This window comes from Megalops cyprinoides, chromosome 23 (assembly GCF_013368585.1).
Source record: "Megalops cyprinoides isolate fMegCyp1 chromosome 23, fMegCyp1.pri, whole genome shotgun sequence".
Taxonomy (NCBI): Eukaryota; Metazoa; Chordata; class Actinopteri; order Elopiformes; family Megalopidae; genus Megalops; species Megalops cyprinoides.
The window spans coordinates 5803056-5823670 of NC_050605.1; the positions used below are offsets into that span (position 1 = coordinate 5803056).

The window sequence follows — 20615 nt, forward strand, 5'->3', positions numbered from 1 at the left end:
TTGGGACATTTATACGCTGCAAGGGGTTGTGGGAGGTGTGTTGGAGGACCACATATGCCGTGAGCAAAGCAGGGCTGTGGTGGTGGTGGTGTGTGTATGTGTGTGTGTGTGTGTGTGTGTGTGGTGGCAAGAAACAGGAAACCTGACATTTCAAATATAGACTGCACACCAAAGTAGAAAACTTTCACCATTATAAACACACACTCCCGCAAATGTTAATGACAATGTGTTGCCGGTGCCTGGTGCTGTATGCTCACCACACTCATATTCAGTCTACCTCTTGAAAGTGATTGACGTTTTTGTGTTGGTATAATGACAGTCCACCACTCTGTGCCTCTGGGCTCTGTCTACACGCATTCTTCTTGATGCCCGAAGGGCACAAGACCGCAGTTATACTATGACATAAGAACACTAGCTCAAATATGAGAGGTCAAACCAAAATAACATTCATTATATTCCAGGCCACCTCAGGCAAAGCACCAGTGTGCATTAAACATTTTTCTGTCCAATAATTATGCTTCTGTTAATGACCTGGCTCTTGAACATTGCCATTACCTGGGAGATAAATGCTGAGGCCCAATAGTTAACATTTACTCAAGAGGACAGGTTTGGAAGTGATTAATTATGAGAAACAATGAATGTGTCATGCCATCACTCAATATAATAGTTCATTATGAAAAGAATTTCTGGTTCTTTTGCACTGCTGGGTATGTTGTATCCCAGTCATTGACATGGAACATCTTGGTTCTGGTTCCCAGTCCCGTCCCACGAAATAAGAAAACTCCCACGAGTTTTCTTCATTCTGCATTTAGAGGTTCAGATCTAAACACTGGGCTGGTATATAAAGACTGATTTGTGCTGGCTTATCTGTCTTCTTATCTGTCTTCCTGTTGACAGTCTTCTGTAAAAGTCTTCTGTAAAATACAACCAAATGTGTGAGTACATGCATGTCTGCATATTTGTGTATGCAGGTGTGTGTACATGGGGTTTTTGCATATTGATATGTGTGTGTGTGTGTGTGTGTGTGTGTGTGTGTGCACGTGTATGTATGTGTGTGCGTGTGCATGTGCATATGTGTCCGTGGATGTGTGTGTGTGTGCATGTATGTGTGTGAGTGTGTGCGTGCGCATACGTATGTGTGAGTGTGTGCATGTGTGTGTGTGTGTGTGTGTGTGTGTGTAAGGAAAGGCTGTAAAGATGAAGTTGATTGCGTCCGGGTGTGGAGGCATGCTGTGATAAGAGGATTAAGTATTTAGCATCACACTGTATTTAAGAGAGAGGAGGTAATGGGCAGGAAACACCATGTCTTTTTCATTAACAGGAGATTATCTCTCCGCTGCCTCAACAGGGGAGCTCTTGTGTTGTTCTGACTCCCTGCAAGCCCTCTCCCAGGTAATGCTTTCTGCACCACATATACTACTCCTCCAACAAACACCAGCTCTAAAGAAAAAGACATGTAGAAAAATTACTCTTATCCAGAGTACACAGTAGGCCTATGTCATTTACTTACATATACATTTATTTGAAGGGTTGATACTTTGTACATTTATCAAGCATTTTTTTTCTTTTTGGGGAGAGAATCAAATTCAGAAGTATCAGTCAGATGCTTTTTAGAGATATGAGTTTGTTTTTGTATATTTATTCATTTCTGCTGAATTCCTGTTGGCAGTATTTCTTGTGCTTCATTGATTACTTGACATACATACATAACACTCCTAGTTTATGTGGTACTATTTTAAGTTTATATGTACATATGCTGTTTATGTGCATATTGCAAATATACCTGTCAGTGTGTATGTGTGTGTGCATGTTTGTACATATATCTAATGCAAGGAAGCATCAATGTAAAGTGCACTCTGTCCCAAGCCATCAACGAAAGCGCCTGAATGCTTTTTATTTGTGAGATTTTATTTGTGAGACACTATGAAGTGTAACTAGCTGTATAGTGTAGTGATGGTGTTGAAATGTATTGCCGCCCAGGAACACTGAAGGGGGCACTGTAATGTTTGCGTTCTGGTGATGTGGAAAAATGTGGAAACGGCAGAGGGCGCTACTACCTTACAAGCCGTGAATAAGTGGAAACTCGCCAGCTAGATGGAAGTTATACATATAATGATGATGGTCAAGTGTGGTTTCAGAGACCAGCTTCTTTTAATTTTGAAAATACCAATAATGCATACATACAATAATGCAGTCAAAATCATTTTACGCCTTTAAGCACACAGACGACCTCAGCTTCACTTACTCTGGTGCAAACCGTGGGAAGCTATGACCCAAATGCTGAGGACGTGAAAGGTGGGTGGACTTGAAACGTCCGTGTGGTTTGACATGTGTCTCTTGCGAACGCAAAGTTCACAATTAAGAGGCCCGCTGAATAAGAAGGCGGGAGAAGTAGGCTTCAGCCTAAAGCATCAAAAAAAACCGCGCATTCGTCCTCTTGCCCACTTAAAATGCGCGTACTCGCAGGCGGAAGCTCGATGCCAAAGGTGTCCCAGTCTGTGCAAGAGCGTACGTGCGCGCACAGCGTCCTTGATAGGCTTCTCCCGTGAGCTCGCAGTCTCCACCCCACACTCTACCTGCACTGGCGCATCGCCTTTCTGCGCTCCTCTCGGTTCGAGCGCTGTTTGGAATGTAGCGCGCAGCAAGGCAGCGGCGCAATGGAACTCAAATCCGAACTCCTCAAGTCCATCTGGTACGCGTTCACGTCGCTGGACGTGGAGCAGAGCGGGAAGGTGTCCAAGTCCCAGCTGAAGGTTAGACTGCGATTCCCTTCTCTCTCTCTCTGTCTGTTACGGCTCTGTGTCATACGGCTGGCGTTGTGTTTTTGTGATATTCAGGAAATCGGTGTCAAGTTTAAGCTGTGCTGGACTTGGGTGCAGGCACAGCTGTTTTGACAGGGACTGGGGCAAGTGAAATGCATTTTAGAATGAAATGGGACTCACTTTCCTCAAAAGCAGATTGTGTCCTTAATTATTTATGAAGCAGTGTTACAGATGTTACAAACTTTTCTGAAGTCACGTTTCCAGATGTGGAATGGCAGAATATTGTTGAGCAGTGAGTACAAATAACTTAACAGCAGTACACATCAACTGCAGTATAACTATCTCAGACGGAGGAATGAGTTTTGACAAAATGAACCAGTATAAAATCCAATGTTTGAGGTTTTACTTTGCAAATGTACTTATTAATAACGTTTGGTTTTGTTAGCCAGAAGGTGGAGGGGAAAGAAAGTCAGCAGAGTTATCTGCCTGCAGCAGGAATGTAGTTCTGTGGGTAAATGCATACAACCCCAACACATACACACACATACACACACACGCACACTATCAGACATGTATATAAGTTAAGTGGAGGTGTGAAACTCATTTAGCCACCCAACATGCGTGATGGGAAACCTGTACCCATGTGGGCAGAAGAAGGTGATAGTTTCTAAGAAATGGTGAGCTCAGCATTCAGCTGAGGCTGGAGGAGCCATCGGCCCCTCTCCTTCCCTCCCTGCCTCTCTGGGCTCGTTCAAGTTTAGACACATCACTTTTAGACTACATGAATGCAAAGGTAGCAGGGAGGTGTACGGGCCTGCCTGTCACGAGGACGTGAGCCACTAATTGACGCAGTGCTCTGTGTGTATGTGTTTATGTGTGTGCATGTGTCTGTGTATGTGTGTGGTTGTGTGTGCTTCTTGCTGTCCACCTCTTTGCATGCATGTGTGCGTGCATAGGGGGAAGAGGTTGCATGCATGCATGAAAGCCTGTGTGTGTGTGTGTGTGTGTGTGCGTATCTGATTGGAATTACTGAAATCAGACTCCAGCGAACGACGTCCCGCTCATTTTTCTGTGAGCGGCTACGTTTCAACCACTGCTTTTTGAGTTACCAGAACGTGGAAATGATGTAACCCTGAATTTACTCTGGCCAGAGGACCCAAGGGACCAAAGTCCACATGTTAAATGTGAATGTTTGCGTCATGGTTGTGTGATTGTTCGCGATAAGTGAGGTTTTGTTTTGCCTGCGCCATTTTGGGGTCACTAAATATTTTCCTATGCTGAGAAGGACTCTGTGACCAGAGCTTACTTCTGTGCCATGTACTATATACCAGGCCCAGAGACTTACTGTTCTGCTTACACAGAAACATCATCACAGCAGTAACTTGCAGAACATTCTGATTAAGTAGGTATTAGAATACTTACCAGGACTGAATATTCCCTTGTTACAAATATTGAATATTCTGTTTTTTACAGTTATGTGTAAATAGTGAAAGGATGCAGGGAGACCTCTATGCACTTTCACATCCAGGAAGGGAAGTTAATAATATCTCTGAATCCCTTGTCCTTTTATGCAGGCTACTTTCATTCACATTGAGAGGGATTAAAATACTTTTTTCTGCTTTTAAAGCTTCAGGTTGCATACTGTTTCAGGTTAATTCTCATTGTTGGATATATGAGTAGTTTAACATTCAGCGCTTGTCCCTAGTAACCCTAGCACTATGCTGTGAAGTGAACTGCAGTCTTGCACCCCGGGTTCAAACGGACAGGGACCCATCTGAGAATCCAGTGTTCGCCATTCTGTACTGCTAGTCGTGTGTGGATGTGTATGTGCTACACTGGTGTGCATGGGCAGGGAGAGTGTGTTATGACTTTGGATTAGAGACTCACCAGGCTATGACACAGCAGTCGATTTTTGCCTGTTTTAGTGCCAGAGCTGTTTCCTCAGGGGCGTGTGTTTAACCACACCCAATGCGGATGACTCTTTCCTCAGGAGTAATGTGGAGGCTGTGATGTCTCAGTTTGAACCTGGCATGGCTTGCTTCATTTGAAGGCAAACGAACGTGTGTCTGAGAAATACACCACTGTGGGCACACTGTCGTTGGGGAAAGGGCGTTTCCACTGTAACTGTGACTACGGACCTCTGCCCTTCCATTTCGTTTCAGAACACAGGGTGTGTGCAGGAAGCGGAGAGGGATTGTGGGTAAAGGACAGTCTGTTTGCCAGTGTTTTTATTTTGTCAGTATAAGGTGTAGGAATCGCCCATGTTTTCATTATGATGTCATAATGTAATGACTGCGTCTGGGGTGATGGTGATGTCATCTTTCCCCGTCTCTGCCTCAGGTGCTCTCCCACAACCTGTACACAGCCCTGAACATCCCTCACGACCCCGTGGCCCTCGAGGAGCACTTCCGGGACGACGATGATGGCCCCGTGTCCCGGCAAGGGTACATGCCCTACCTCAACAAGTACATCCTGGACAAGGTACTGCCCCAGTCCCATCCATGTCCCCCTGTTCCTAACTCTCCAGCATATTCCCACAATACAACAGTGTGTTGAAGTGGTTGCTGGAAGCTTAATCGCATTTGCTTCTGTCTAGTTGTAGAAATGGATGTATAAAGTGTATCGCTCTGGACAAGGGCATCTGTTCAGCAGGAAGTATAGCGTCAAAACCGCGGTGTGCCTTACTGTTTGGTTTATATGTAGCAATATTTTCGCACTGGCTAGGTCAAAGAAAATCTTTCAGTATTACTCTTAGCTATGGCGCTCTTTAAATGCAGAATTCCCCTTTACATTTAGATGTTATTTCCTTTCCTTGTCTTGGTGCAGAGTTTTCCTGGAGATGTGATGACAGCAATGATGATGATGATGCTGATGATGATGTTGACGAGAGTTGTGTTGTTTCGGACAGGCCAAGGAGGGGACCTTTGACAAGGAGACCTTTGACGACCTGTGCTGGATGATGACGTCAAAGAAGAACTACAAACCCAGCGTGTCAGTGGGCGTTTGCTCGCGGCAGGACTGCTTCAAGCTCTTCTGCCTCTTCAACCTGCTGTCCGAGGACCACTACCCCCTAATCATGATCCCCGCAGAGGTATGAGGTGATTCTTTTTGTATGCATGGATTTTATTCTTTTTAATGCATGCATGTTTGCAAATATTTTTTATATCTACATGCCTGTGTCTGTGTGTAGGCATGTCTTGATTTTTGTTTTGCTTTCATTATAATCAGAATTAGAAATGTACGTTTTGTTGGTTTGATGCTCATGGTTACCATTCATTATTTTTGACACTTTTCGTATAATTTCTATACAATGCTTTGGCAGTGCAGATACTGATTTTGTTATGCCACGTAAGCAAGATGAACTTAAATGAACAAACAGAAAGAGGCATGGATGGAGAGAGAGGGAAGATGACATAAAGAGAGAGAGAGTGAGAGTGAGGCAGAGAGAGAAGGAGTGAGGGAGGAAGGCTAAATATATGTGACCTGCTGCCACAACCTGAGCGACAACTGGGGGAACAGCAATTAAGGTGCACAATTTATCTGAATTAATGATTTATTTCTTTAGTTTTAATGTAGTTTTCATAATTAACTTCAGATGAGTACACATTTTTGTGTTACTTTGGCATTTGTATTTTGAGCAGTCAAAATGAAGTGTATTTTAGTTTTAATTTTAGTTTGAATTGACAAATAGAGTAGGTGTGTGTGAGAGAGAGAGGGAGAGAGAAAGGAGAAAGGGTGGTTGACTTTATTTCAGGCCATCAATGAAAGAGAGAAACATTTTCTGTTCATTTCATTTTTCTCTTCCTTGTTTAATATAGTAAAGCCACAGCTTGACATCAACCCCTCTTTGTGAATACACAGATGTACTGATATATACGCATAATCAGATGTTAATATTAATTAAAGGTATGAGTCAGAGTTTCTGACACGGTTCCTATCAACACGGTAGCCACAGGTTGTGGGAGTTGTTAGTTAAACTCTTCAGTCAGATCTGCTGTTTGGGATCCTTCCATGAAATCTGGAGCTAAGGAGTAATAACTCCCATTTTTAAGAGGAGATAATACGTGGCAAGGAAGGTACAGTAGTTTCGTACTAATGCTTAAGTTGTAGACTTCCTGGCTTGATCGACGTAATGTGTTTAGTGTGTTCAGAATGAGTCAGAATTTATTCTAAAACGCTGTGTGACTAATTGTTCTTGTGCCCTCCACGCCTTGATAGGAATGCATATAAACCAGGATGAAAAACAAGCATTAAGTGTGTTATTGACTTTAAAAAGGCTTTTTTTGGGCCCTAGCCGTAAATATGGAGAAAGAACCAATCGTTTCAGTGGAGATCCAGATCTCAAGGAATCGAAAATTCTTTCTTGGAAATTAAACAATTACCAAACTAAAGATATTTTGGACTGAAATAAGCTCAGCAGGGAACTTCGACTTGGCAGTCAAAGATTTGAAAGAGAAAGCATGCAGGGCATTCAGACGAACACCACAAGGAAAACCTGTATGCAAAGTTGTGAAATGAACACATAAAACAATGTATGCACAGTAGCACGAAGGTAGGCCAATACCAACCAATCAGATGAGACACAAAGAAGGACAATTCAGTTCTGAATCTGTTACAACAATATTGAGCCTGTTCTTACTGCCACAAGATCCTGAAATGCAGAGAGCAGAGCCAAGAAGACGAAGGTCACTGTCTTAATTCCCCTTAAAATATCCCCAAGACCGCAACATGCACACACAGACAACACAAAAGCAAAGCTACAATGAATTTGCTTATGACAATCAAAAACCCACAATGCCACCTTGAGCGCCAGCAAGCCCTAAAAAGTCCTGAAACCACGGCAGCCAACCGATGGAAAATTGTACATGAAGAATTACCATGAGAAACGGCATTTACAAGACACATGTGTGCTGGGTAAAGTAGGTCTTGTTTGTAGGTGGTCTGCCTCAATGTAGGTCACAGGAAGACTTCAAAGAGCCCTACAGAAAAATGATAAGAATGGTCATCACATAGTATCGTTGTTGTATTATGAGTATTAACTTGTCATGCCAGTGAAGGGAATTCAATTCAATTCAATTTAGTTAAATTCAGTTCAATCCAATTCAAGTCAATTCAATTGAACGGAACAAAATTAAGAAAGGAAGAGATCGAGGGAGAGGGAGAGGTAGAAGTGAAGCGAGAGTGACAGAGGGGACAGGTCTTACACTCTGAAACTGCTACCCCAGCCTGCGACTGCATAGCTTCAGTGGGAACAGCAATGTAAGGACCATCAACCTGTTTGCACAGTAAGATACAGCCCCCATACTCTCCGCATTGCAAGCCGTGTCGTGCAACAGCTGAATATTTCAGCATGGGCCCGGTTTCCTTCTCGAACACTGTTACGACATGAAATGAGATAATCAGAGTAATGTTGGTAATGGAGAGGCTCTTAAAGATCCAATCATAGATACAAGAATCACTTAATCTGTCAAAATTTCTGCTTGGTTTGAGCAAATCCGCCATGTTCTGCACAGCTTCCTGAATGAACGCTGACACATGGACCAGCTCTAACTTTCTGGAATCACAGCAGTCACTATAACCAGGGACTCCGCTGAAGCCTCCCCTGCCCTTTGCATTTGTCCTGGTGTTGCTTTTTACAGTAGTAAGCCAAACCATTCTAGTAAGCGTATTTCTACGTGCAGCAGCGCTTGAGAATCCCCAGTTGTGTGGTGTGGTTGGAGAGGCCCAAGCCGCAGCCCCCGTCTCTACACTGTCACAGCATCACTCCAGCACACCTCCCTCCCCACCTCTACTCCCCCGCCAACTTCCTGCATAGAGGCTATGATTTCCTGTTGAATCTACCTCTAAGTGCGAGCGCAGCTGTTCATATCTCTATCTGCATCTGGCTTTGCTTTAAGGGGCGTGTAGATGAGCATCAGTGGGCCTTGGTGCTTTAACTGAAGGAGCTTTTCAAGCAACGTTCTGTGACTTCAGCAACCTCACTTTGTTCTTCGGAAGTTGATGATGTTCCATTAGTGTCAGTATTTTTCTTGCTTTATGAGGTGGCTTAGATCTTATCTTTCTTCAGTCCACTCTCACACTATGTTTCTAGTGAGAAAAAGAGAGCTTTGCCACTGTTAAATTTACCCTCAGCCATCACCCCCCCTTCACGGGAACATTGCAGTGTGACACATCAGGCCACTTAAGTGCCATCTTTACAAGAATTGTTATAACCTACTCATGGCTAAGAGTTTACGATTCACTCTACATACTGTGTACTCCATAACTAATTCAACATCCCATATCCAAAGGATTTAATGTCTGCAACCAGTTCAAAGCATTAAATTCGCAGAGGGCAAACTCAGACCTGTTTCGAGAATCTTGTGCGAGGACTGCCAACAGGAAACCTCTGATCAATTAGCATTAGCGAGCCTGAAATTGTATCAAAATCACTCACCACAGTCCACTTCAATACGTGGTTTGGAGTGGGCTGGAGATAGATTGGCTGAAAAAATTGTGCAAAGGTTCATCTGACAAGTTCAGTATGAATTGCAAGTGCTTTCCCAAACAAATGTCATAACAAGGGGTCTTGGCAGCTGTGCTCTCTGAATGAAATTTCTGAAAACTCACAATACCAAGTAGCCAGCTTAAGTTCAGAGAAAATACCAGTGATGAGGACATTGTTGTGGATAGCTAGCTTGCTAACTAAACTTGCTGGGTAGTCTGTTGTTGTTTTTACTTGTAGTTAGCTACATTTGAAACATTTTGACAATGAACTCTGATCAGATTCTATTGCTGACAGTGTCTAACTCTCTGAAATTAGTTAGCTGGCTATATGTTCTTTGATTTTATTGTAGGTTGCAGTAATAAGCTAACAAGCAGCAGTGCCTTTTTTCTTATCACATTGTCACAGAGGAAGAGGGCACAGGGCTTATCTGTAAATTGGCTCTTGGAAACTTTTAAACACTCTGTTTCTGGATTTTTGAGTTTGTCTATCGATTGTTTTTGCTTATTCTGTCATTCACAGTTGGGGTTACAAAAAACACAAGCATGTAACGCTCTGGCTCTTCTTGGGCTGGAGAAGTAGTCATGAATGCCTCAGAAAACATTTACTTATCTATGACTAGCTGATGCTGGTTTCACTGCAGTCTGTTTGAACCAGTTTTAAGCTGCAACAGTGCGAACGTAGCAGAGGTGTTTTTGTATGCATGCGTCAAACTGGATGTTCCTGTCGAAAAACTGCTCTGGCCATCACAAGAATGACAAGAATATTAGAACGCCATAGTCATTCCCGGCAAAAGGCTTTTACACTCGATATTTCCACCATCCCCGTCATCGGTGGCTGTTCTTGGTGTTGATCAGAATGCCATACCCAAATATGGTGTTTGTAGTGGAGGCATAGAAGTGACAGCTAAGAAAGTGTTATATTGCCTCTGTTAGGTGATGTGAGAGGATGTGTTTGTTTGTATGTGTGTTGCTGTATCTGTAAGTGCGATGACTCTGATGTTACTGTTTGTTGCTCCATGTGTGTTGCTGTGTGGAAAGTTGCTGCATCACGTTGTTGCTTGTTGCTCTCTCTGTTCTCTTCTGTTCTCTCTGCTCTCTCTGTCTCTGAGCATCGGTGTTTGTGGAGTCCCTCTATGTTGCCATGTGTGACGTCACTCAGTGTACATTGCGCTGCTGTGTTGTGTAATGTTGCCGAAAGAAGGCTCCTTCACAGCGCTGCTGTGCTTAGCTCGCTGCTTAGTTTTGCTGTGTAATACTGTGCGATGTCGTATGTTATTGTTGACGCTTACCTATGTGCCCTTATCTCACAGGTGGAGTACCTCTTGAAAAAGATCTCCACAGCGATGAACCTCGAATGGGATCCAAAGCTGCTGGAGGACCTGCTGTCCCAGGATCCTTCTCTCCGTGAGGGGTTGTCTGTCTGGATGCTGCTAGAGCACATGAACAGTGGGAGACTCCTCCACATCAACAACATGGAGGCCTTCAGTCTGGCCCTGGACGATGTCTTCCAGGAGATGTACCACAACGTCCTCAAGAAGGTGACGCCTGCCACCCCTCCAGAATAGTAGCATTAGTTGTCAAAAGATAACATTACGCGAGATTGCTGTGTGATAATACTCATACTCCCATGCTTTCAAACCATACAGTTAGAGGTAAACTGACACAGGTGCATGGCAAAAGTGGGAAATCAAAAGCAAAGGAAGAAACATCTACACACTGCACAGGATTACTCTGGATAATCCATTACGGATGCAAATTTAAACTACCAGTGATGTAAGACTTACAAAAATTAATTTGTATTTTTTCAATTAAAAAAAGAGTAGTTAAGGACATTTTACAGTTGAATAGCTAGCATTAACTCAAAAAAGAAAACACAGATTGTAGAGACATTCATACAAACAATACCATAAGAATAAAAATGAAAAACGATGCAAATATCAATGCACTACAGCAAATTTTTTGGCTGGCAGTGACTCATGAGTGCTCAATGACCTTACGGGAAGGAAGATGCTCCTGACAGACTCAAACGGAGCCAGGAATGGCAACATTCTTTTGCAATGAAAGTCATGCTGCTGTGACACTGTCTGGTGAGGGTGCCTAAAATTATAACAAGAATGTGACAGGGAATTTTTTAGCAGTAGTAGGTTAAGTGCAAAGTCCCAGGGGACTCTTTTAGTTTTCAAATTATTTTAAGACTTAAAATTACCCAGCGCTTACTCTTGTCAAGCAAGCGTAAGAATTCTTAGGTCATAAGTCAAGCTTATAAATTAACGTAAATTAACGACTGACGCTAAGTCTGATTTGGTCAGCAGCGTCCCACTCCTGCTACATGACAGACCATAAAGACAGACATTAGCAACAAACTGACAGTGGGATTACAAGTCTGTTGGTTGGTTAGATGAGCAGGCAGGAATGGCATTGGGTAAATTGGAGGTTGGTACTGTCAAACCAAGACCCTGTCAGGCCAAGGAAAAATTGAGGAGGGACACCCAAGTGGATCAGTAGTCAAGGTATTTGCCTTGTACCATGATGCTCTGCCACAGAGGCAGAACAAAATTGTCTTTGTTACACCAGGAATGGGAGGGTGGGTAGTTCGGCCAGGGTTTGTCAGTATCATCACACACCACTGACCCCCGCTGCTGGCTGAGGCATCTGTAGTCTCCCTGTATAAAACTGTGCATGAAGTGTCTTCCCCCGACTTATGTCTGTGCAAGCTTGGCTTGGGACCTGCAGTGGGACAGGAAGTGGAGCTTGATCCCATGTGTCTCAGAGGACGTGTTTGTCTGTACTCTCCCGGAGTGTTAGCAGGACTTTTAGCAGTGAGCAGTGTGATAAAATCGGGCATGCCACATTGTGAGAAAAGGGGGAAAAATAATTAAATCCAAATTTAAAAAAAAAAATTGTAGGTAGATACAATGAAGCCACTGTTTGATTATGCTGAAAATTAGAGAGATTAATTAGTAAGTGTAGTAATACTTGTTTGCTCCATTCTTGCAGGGCTACATGTGGAAGAAAGGTCATGTCCGCAGGAACTGGAACGAGCGCTGGTTCGTCCTCAAGTCCTCCAACATCTCCTACTATGTCTGCGAGGACATGAAGGAGAAGAAGGGGGAGATCCTGCTGGATGAGAACTGTGTGGTGGAGGTACAGCAGTGGTGATGAGCAGCAGTGTGGAGCAGTGATCAGGGCAGCAGTGTGGAGCAGTGGTCAGGGCAACGGTTAGAGCAGCAGTGTGGAGCAGTGGTCAGGGCAGCAGTGGGGAGCAGTGGTCAGAGCAGCAGTGTGGAGCAGTGGTCAGAGCAGCAGTATGGAGCAGTGGTCATGGCAGCAGTGTGGAGCAGTGGTCGTGGCAGCAGTATGGAGCAGCGGTCAGAGCAGCAGTGTGGAGCGGTGGTCAGAGCAACAGTATGGAGCAGCGGTCAGAGCAGCAGTGGAGCAGTGGTCAGAGCAGCAGTGTGGAGCAGTGGTCATGGCAGCAGGGTAGCATTGTGGAGGTCATGGAGGTATAAATGGCTGTGGTGGAAGTGGTGTTACATTGTATCATGTCCCCAAAGGAAAGTGTGGAGGTCATGACTGTGACTAGTGTTACATGGCATTGTTTCCCCTACAGAGGGAGTGTGAAGGCAAAGACAGTGAGTGGTGTTATTTTGTACTGTATAAAAAAATGTATTGTATGTTGTGTTGTATGAAAACAATGCAGGTATCAAGGCAATACAGGAAACTGTTGGCTGGCAGTGACTCGTTAATGCTCAATTACCTTACGGGAAGGAAGCTGCTGCTGACAGATTTAAACACAGCAGTAAACGGAGACAAGAATGGCAACATTCTTTTGAACTGAAAGTGATGCTGTTAGGAAACTCTGGGATGAGATGAGAGTGCCTAAAACCATGACAGGAATGTGAGAGGGAATTTTTTAACCATTAGTAGGTTAAGTGCCAAGTCCTAGAGGAGCTTTTATTTTTCAAATTATTTTAAGACTTACAATTAACCAACAGTTAATGCTTGTCAGTGTAGTACATAAAGCACTCTTTGGTCATAAATAGCACTTATAGGTCTTTAAGTTAATGACTGATATACCTGATTTAGTCAGCAGTGTACCACTCTTGTTATGTGACAGGCAGTAAAGACAGATATTAGCAACAGACTGAGAGTGGGTTTGCGATTCTGTTAGTTAGTTAGTTGGATATGCAGCAGGAATGACATTGGGTAAATTAGAGGTTGGTGCTGGAAAACTAAGACCCTGTCAGGCCAAAATAATTGAAGGGGGGACTCCCAAGTGGGTCAGCGGTCAAGGTGTTCACCATGAATGCAAGCTGAGCTCCATGGCTCAAGTTCGAGCCAGCAGTGCGGAGCAGCGGTCAGGTCAACGGTGTGGTCAGAGCAGCAGTATGGAGCAGTGGTCAGAGCAGCAGTGTAGCAGCAGTGTGGAGCATCATTACTGAGAATGTTTGCTGTTGTTGTCCAGGCCATTCCAGACAAGGAGGGCAAACGCTGCCTGTTCTGTGTGAAGACGTACACCAGGACCTACGAGATCAGCGCCTCGGACCTGAAGCAGCGCGTGGAGTGGATGCAGGGTGAGTGCATCATGGGAAATGTCCCCTCCATCCTTTTTCTCACTGTTGCTTCTCTGTCTGGCAGACAGAACCTTGCATCTGTGTAGTGTGTTAGCCAGTTTAGAACTGGTCAGCTGCTCTGTCTACTTAGCATGTGTTCCTACATGCGTGGCTAAATGTCTGGGCGGTCAGCAGTTGCCCTGTCATCATGGTGACCGGGTGCCCTGTCCCCCCCCGCAGCCATTCAGACGGCACTGCGCCTCCTCCGGGAGGGGAAGACCTCCCAGCACCACGAGCTGAAGCTACGCAGGAGGGAGCAGAGGGAGAGCAGCCCCCGTGGCCGTGCGGAGGAGCACAGCCTGCAGGAGCTGCAGGAGGAGAAGGAGCGGCAGGAGCAGGAGATCGAGAACATCATCCAGGTGAGAGGACGGGAGGGGAGAGGATAGCGCGTGCAAGCTTAGCCTTTCTGAGGATTCGCAAGGCCGTTGCTGCGTGCGAGGGTTCTGACGCTGGCTCTGCTCCTTATCTCAGCATCAGAGGAAGATGGAGGCGCAGCGCAGGGAGGCGGAGGAGAAGGAGAAGGAGCGGCAGAGGGAGGTGCAGAGGGACCTGGAGAGACAGCTGCAAGAGGCCGAGAAGGTGAGACACGCACGCACGCACGCACGCACGCACGCACAGCACTCCAACCGGTGGAGGTTGTGGAGGTATAAATGACTGTGGTGTAAATGGTGTTACATTGTAGTGTGTCTCCAAGGGAGAGTATGGAGGTCATGACTGTGACTGGTGTTACATGGTATTGCTTCCCCGCACCGCGGAGAGAGTATGAAGGCAGTGACAGTGAGTGGTGTTAAAGTGCGTTTTAACTGAACGCGACGCAAAATTTATGAGCGACGCGAATGCATGAAAAGTCAATGGCAGGAGGCGAATGGGTGGAGTTAATCGTGGTGAAACTGCGAGCGACGCGAAATGAGCGTTTGCTCGAGTTAAAAAATGTTCAACTCGAGTGAAAATTTCGCCTGACGAAATAACCTTCAAGTAGGGCTAAAAGCCGCGCCCCCTTTCCAGAAATCTCAGGCTGATTGGTATTGTCCGTTAGCTGACGTTTCAAAACATGGACCCATCGTTGTGTTGACCGTTAACTTTGAAACTTTAGAGAAACATTACTTCTTAAAAAAGAGAGTTCACAAGAAATGACAAACTGCTTGTGTGAGGTATTTATATATGCTAATTAACTAGCTAGCTAGCAACGCAAGATAACTTACCTGTCTTCTATTTTGTCTAGCAAACTTGCTAGCAGCGTTGGTGTAATCAAAATGCTTGCTGTGACGTGGCGCGAAATTCGCTTGCTCATTTTTCAGGCAAGCTATCAAACCCGCGTGAAGAAGGCGAAGCAAAATTTTGCGTTGCGTTCGGTTAAGACGCACCTTTATGTTGTGTCGCATCCCCCAGGCGAGAGACAGCATGGTGGTGGAAATGGCGGAGAAGGACAGGCACGCGGAGCAGCAGCGGAAGAGAATCAAGGAGCTGGAGGTCACACAGGAGAGGCTGGAGGCAGCGCTGAACGCCGAGATACAGGCCCGCATGGAGGAGGAGAAAGCGCGACTGGAGCAGGAGAGGTACACACACACACACACACACACACCCGCGCACAAACATGAATGCACACACTGAAGGGAGGCGGTGCACGCACCAGGTGTGGTGTTTGCATTTACAGACGCTTAAAATCATTGTGTTTTATTATTATGTTTTATTATTATTATTATTGTTGTGTTTTATTATATTTTATTTAGTATTATGTGTGTTTCCTCCTGTCTGTCTGCTTCCCCTTCACTGTGTTTATCCATCTGTCCATTTCTGATCATTTGTTTGTCTGTTTCTCCATGTGTTCTCCCTGTCTGTCTGATTCCCCCTGCCTGTCTGATTCTGGCTGCCTGTCTGATTCTCCCTGTCTGTCTGAATCCCCCTGTCTGTCTGATTCTCCCTGTCTCTGATTCTGGCTGCCTGTCTGATTCCCCCTGCCTGTCTGATTCCCCCTGCCTGTCTGATTCCCCCTGTCTCTCTGATTCCCCCTGTCTCTCTGATTCTCCCTGCCTGTCTGATTCACCCTGTCTGTCTGATTCCCCCTGCCTATCTGATTCCCCCTGCCTGTGTTTGTCTGGCTGCCCCTCTTTCCAGGCTCCTGCAGGAGGAGGAGGAGAAGCTGAAGCAGCTGCAGCGTCTGCAGCAGGAGCAGGAGGCCAAGCTGCAGGAGAGCCAGCAGGAGAACCAGAGCCCGGAGCTGCAGCAGGAGGAGAACGCCAGCACCTCCGCCCTGAACGCTGCCTCCCGCGAGCTGGAGACACTAAGGGAGACACGCCAGAGGAGCAACCAGCACCTGGAGGTAAGCGGAGGGGAGAGACAGGAGGAGAGACCAGGGGGAGAGGAGGAAATGGATAGTGCAGAAAGCAGGATGAGGCAAAGGGAGAAAAGGGGGAAGGGGAAAAGAGGAGTAGAAAGGAGAGAGGAGGACAAACTAAATAGGAGAGAGGAAGAAAGCAGTACTAGGGGATGTACAGATGATGAGCAGGATCACACTTTTTGGTGTTGTGTAAAGGTGAATTGAGCCGTGCTAAGTGCTGCTCAGACATGTAGAAGCACGTGGAGTTGTTTACAGGCAAATATAGGTGTGTACGGATTTGTGGAGCTGTATGTAAGTATATATAGGCTTGTGGAGTTGAATACAGGTGACTACATGTGTGTTAAGCTGGACACGGTTCAGTGTAGATGAGTAGACAGATAAAAAACTCCATCTCACTGCGAATCGGCCACGCCTGAGCTTTAGTACATTTATACAGTGCTCTGATAGCATCGGCACTAATCTCTCTGACCCTTTTTGTCTCTGTAGGAGGCTCAGGAGAAGCTGCGAACCGCGAGTCGACACGTGAAGCACTGGAATGTGCAACTGAATCGGCTGATGAGGCCCATCACTCCCGGAGGTACCGCGCTCATGCCCTGCCACATACTGTAGTTACCCACAATGCACCTGTCCCATATACTTCTTTTTGGAATGGGTACACCCCACATTGAAAGATACAGCAGTTACCCACAATGCACCAGCCCCACATGTCTCTATGTGGAACAGGTATGTACCATATTCAAACAAATAAAAAATGACCTGTCGGCAAGGTTTTCCACTTTGAACGAAGGATGAGCCCTACGCCTGGATCCAAAACCGACCACTGCCATTTGCAAACAGTGACCGGAAAGGGTTGGTAGGTCAGGCAAGGGTTTCCCTGTCCCACTGCTGTCAGGCAGGCTGCAGTTCATCGGGAACTTATGAGTTGCATGGATGCTATCAAAAGAGAGCACCACCCATCCTCCAAAAAGTGCCCCCTCAACTGTAGTGCACTCTGTGACTTGCAGTAATAAAAATAGCCTTTGGTTATGTTCGAACACATACATCTCGCCTCAGTGCTTCTGCATGAATGCAGAGGTTGTTGCAGTGAGACAAGCCTAATGTACAACTGCCTTTTCGAAAACAGGGTTGCATTAAGGGGGGACAAAGTACAAGACACCAAAACCCACAATGAGTTAGCCACAATGCACGTGTTCCATATGTCTCGATGTGGAACATGTACCTGCCATGTTCAAACAAACAGCAGTTAATCACACCACAGGGACTGGTAACTTATCTCTGTGTAGTACCATTACTGTCATCCATCTGGTGCAAGGGTGTGTTACATTTACATTTACATACATTTCTCCATATAAAGCCAGCATGTTGTCAGTCAGTGTCATGGATGTCAGTTCTCACGTTGTAGTGTAGCATAATGCTCTGTACTGTAATGCTCATGTAAATATGATTAACTCCTTTCTGCGGTTGCTGTAGCGTCACTTACTCCAGTGAATTGATAGCATATCTCTGAAGGACCCTCTGAAGTCATTTTGATGGCAATCTCCTCTTTTCAAAATCGTGTTCAGGCCCGTGTTGACGTGTTGCAGCCTGTTTTAGCCGCCCTTTGCTTCTCTCTACAGATCGCTTCGGGCATCGGCCGACCATGAAGCGCACTCACAAAGATCCAGACAAAGCCTTTACCAGCCGAGAGTTTGTCACCAAATACCAGACCGATGCCAACCAGGAGTCTCGCCTCTCTGACGGCCAATCATCTGAGGAGGATGGGGAGGTTCAGGGGCAGCTGGAAGCTGTCAGCCTGTCAGATGCAGACAGGACAGCATAGACGCACGCCATTGGACGAGGCCATTACAACAGGAGGTCGGCGCTCTGTGTGCTTCAGAGAGTGGAGATCGGGGCACAGTTTTAACACTCCAACCACAACAGTACTAATGGTGGATGATTCTTTTTATGTAAAATATTTTGTGATTCAGCGGTTGACACTGCCATTGAATCATAGGGCTGAAGGACGTTTTGGTGACTGTATCAATAAACAATTGCCAGTTCACGTGACTGTTGAAACTCTTGTAACTGGGATTGTTTCGCGGTTTGGGTTTGGGGTTGGGGTTGGGATCGGTCAGTTGTGGCCGGTGTTCATGGATACTGTTGAATGGTCATATAAAGATGGGTCCCGGGAACTCAATATGCTCCAGCCATCAGGGGGGATAAAAAGCCTGTCCACAATGGTCCACTCATGCTCACCCGAAATGGAACAGAAGATGATCTCCATGATTTCGGATGGACTGAGAAAGCCTGCGGGACAGTGGCCATAGTTCTGAGGCCCATTCGATCTGAAACAACCAATGGGTCTGAGGCCCGTCATCAGTGACTCAGATTTACCAATATTTCTGAGTCAGTATGCAACAGCTACAGGAAGACCAACCTTTTATGAACTAAGAACTTTTCTTCGAGAATTGTCAGGACTACCACCATCCATATTGCCTGGGATATAGATAAACAGCCATGTAAACAGTATATAGGTTTATTATATGAACTGAAGCTACTATACATGAGTAATTTCTGAGGAAAAGGAAACTTTAAGAGACAAAAGATATCTTTACCACAAACAATTGTCAGACTTCCATTAATAAGAAAATATGATCTCATTGCTGTCTGTCACCCTGTGATATCAACCTTATCCTATATCCATGAATAACCTTCAACACAAAAAAGTTAGAGGTTTTATTCACTGTACACATGTCTGAGACAGTCCTCCACAGCTGTGTCTCTGCACAGAGTTCCAGAACCGGAAGGTATCTGAGGATTATTCATTAGCACAGAGACCATTGCCTGGTTTGGTCCTCGTTCTTATCACTATTGATGTGCCTAAACAAGCAGCATATGCTACAGATAGAATTATCACTGCCACCCTTTCAGAAAAAAATTCAAACCTACAGGCTTGTGAGTATTCATGAGAATTTTTTTTCAGAGAACTGCCATTATCAGAAACATTGCAGGAAGTGTGAAGGAGGGAAGGGCCTCGAGACAGAGAATGAAGTCTGGAATGTGTGTGTCTGCTGGTAAAGCCCTCCTCACACCTCATTGTCTGCTTTCCCTGGAAGAGAAGAAGGCTTTTTTTACTGGAAGCCTGACAGACCCTTTAATGACACTCGCACAATAAAATGAGCAGCAAACTGTGACCGCTGCATGCAATGGACTGTACTTTGAAATGTGACACCGCCCCTTGTTATCTCTCACACCCTTGGCCACCCTTGGCTACCCTTGGCTACACAGTCACATTGTCATCAGCGCAGTTATTTAAGTTTAATAAAGATCTCCCCCGGGCACGCGGGTCACTGAATTTAATAGCTAAATAAAACCGCCCTTCCTACTTTATCTAATGCACAGCACATTCATGACAATATATAAAAAGATGAGTATGTCTTCTAAACATCATTCTGTGGGTTTTGTATTTGGTGCGTCAGTCCACATCAACGGGGGCTGGCAACAAGGCTTTAGCACCAGAAGTTCATCTTGAGTCAATGGAGGGGATACACAGCCTCTGGTCACCCCTGTTTTGTCAAAGGGTTCAACTGCTGCAAAATTGTGGCAAGTTGTATGCCTTTATGTGTGCACATCATGCATCAAACCTGTCTGTGCAGCCTACGAATGGTCAATAATAGAGACACTTGCAAAATAAAATACGGAGGCTAACATATGGAGTAGGTCCTCTTCCACTCATTCAGTGTTTGCGCGGTGTCCTTCTCACTGGGGTAATTACATTCAAGTTGCTTTTTTGTCATTACAGATGTGGTTCATGTTGCTAAATTTCTTTATGTTTCAGTAACTCACAACCTGTAGAACAGTTCATACTTTTATAAATGAAAATGACCTTTTTTGCCTCTTGTCCTCATTTCAGGATACCTTAAATTTGTGTCAAAAGCCACCTTGCTGTGAACTACTGCTGCGTATGAACTGTGAATTTGTATAACCTGAAAGCAATGACAGTTTTGACAGGTTTTTGGCACTTAAAAGCTGCCCAGCTAGATTACAGGCCAGGATTTACAATTATTTTTAGGGGGAAAAGCTGCACCCAACACCATTCAGTATTTGATTTATAACCACATTTTAGGAGCATGTTCTGAAAATCAGTGGAGAGTGTAGTTTACAGACATAACTTGTCATGGCTTTTCAAAGTAACCCCAGTAAGACTGTTTTCATAGTCCTTCCAACTGGAGACAACTGTAAGGGATAAACACCATTCCAATTGAAAGATCACTACTCCCTATATTTCACACTATACTGACACACAAGGTACTGAACCTACTCGTTCTTTGCTCTTAGGAATAATGCCCGTGCTTAAAAATCCTGTGATCTTGAAAGCAAGTGAGATAATATTTATTAAAGGTGATTGAACTCTTTTCATGAGACTTTGGAATGCCT

General features: G+C 45.0%; 1 protein-coding gene across 1 annotated transcript; it reads left to right on the forward strand.

The window, feature by feature from the left end:
- The first annotated feature begins 2525 nt into the window (after positions 1-2525).
- def6c (DEF6 guanine nucleotide exchange factor c) lies at positions 2526-19940 on the forward strand. Its single transcript, XM_036518317.1, has 12 exons — positions 2526-2753; positions 5103-5243; positions 5671-5853; positions 10559-10786; positions 12246-12392; positions 13714-13822; positions 14042-14220; positions 14333-14440; positions 15251-15417; positions 15977-16181; positions 16686-16776; positions 17816-19940. The coding sequence occupies exons 1-12, from the start codon at positions 2658-2660 to the stop codon at positions 18016-18018; spliced, it is 1857 nt and encodes a 618-aa protein (XP_036374210.1). The 5' UTR covers positions 2526-2657; the 3' UTR covers positions 18019-19940.
- The last annotated feature ends 675 nt before the right edge of the window (positions 19941-20615 follow it).

What these genes read in the sequence shown, in the direction of transcription:
- def6c (XM_036518317.1), top strand. Translation starts at nt 2,658, where the DNA reads ATGGAACTCAAATCCGAACTCCTCAAGTCCATCTGGTACGCGTTCACG. An exon ending in GCGCGTGGAGTGGATGCAGG is followed by an intron (nt 13,823 to 14,041) that starts GTGAGTGCATCA and finishes CCCCCCCCGCAG; the next exon opens with CCATTCAGACGGCACTGCGC. An exon ending in AGCTGCAAGAGGCCGAGAAG is followed by an intron (nt 14,441 to 15,250) that starts GTGAGACACGCA and finishes CGCATCCCCCAG; the next exon opens with GCGAGAGACAGCATGGTGGT.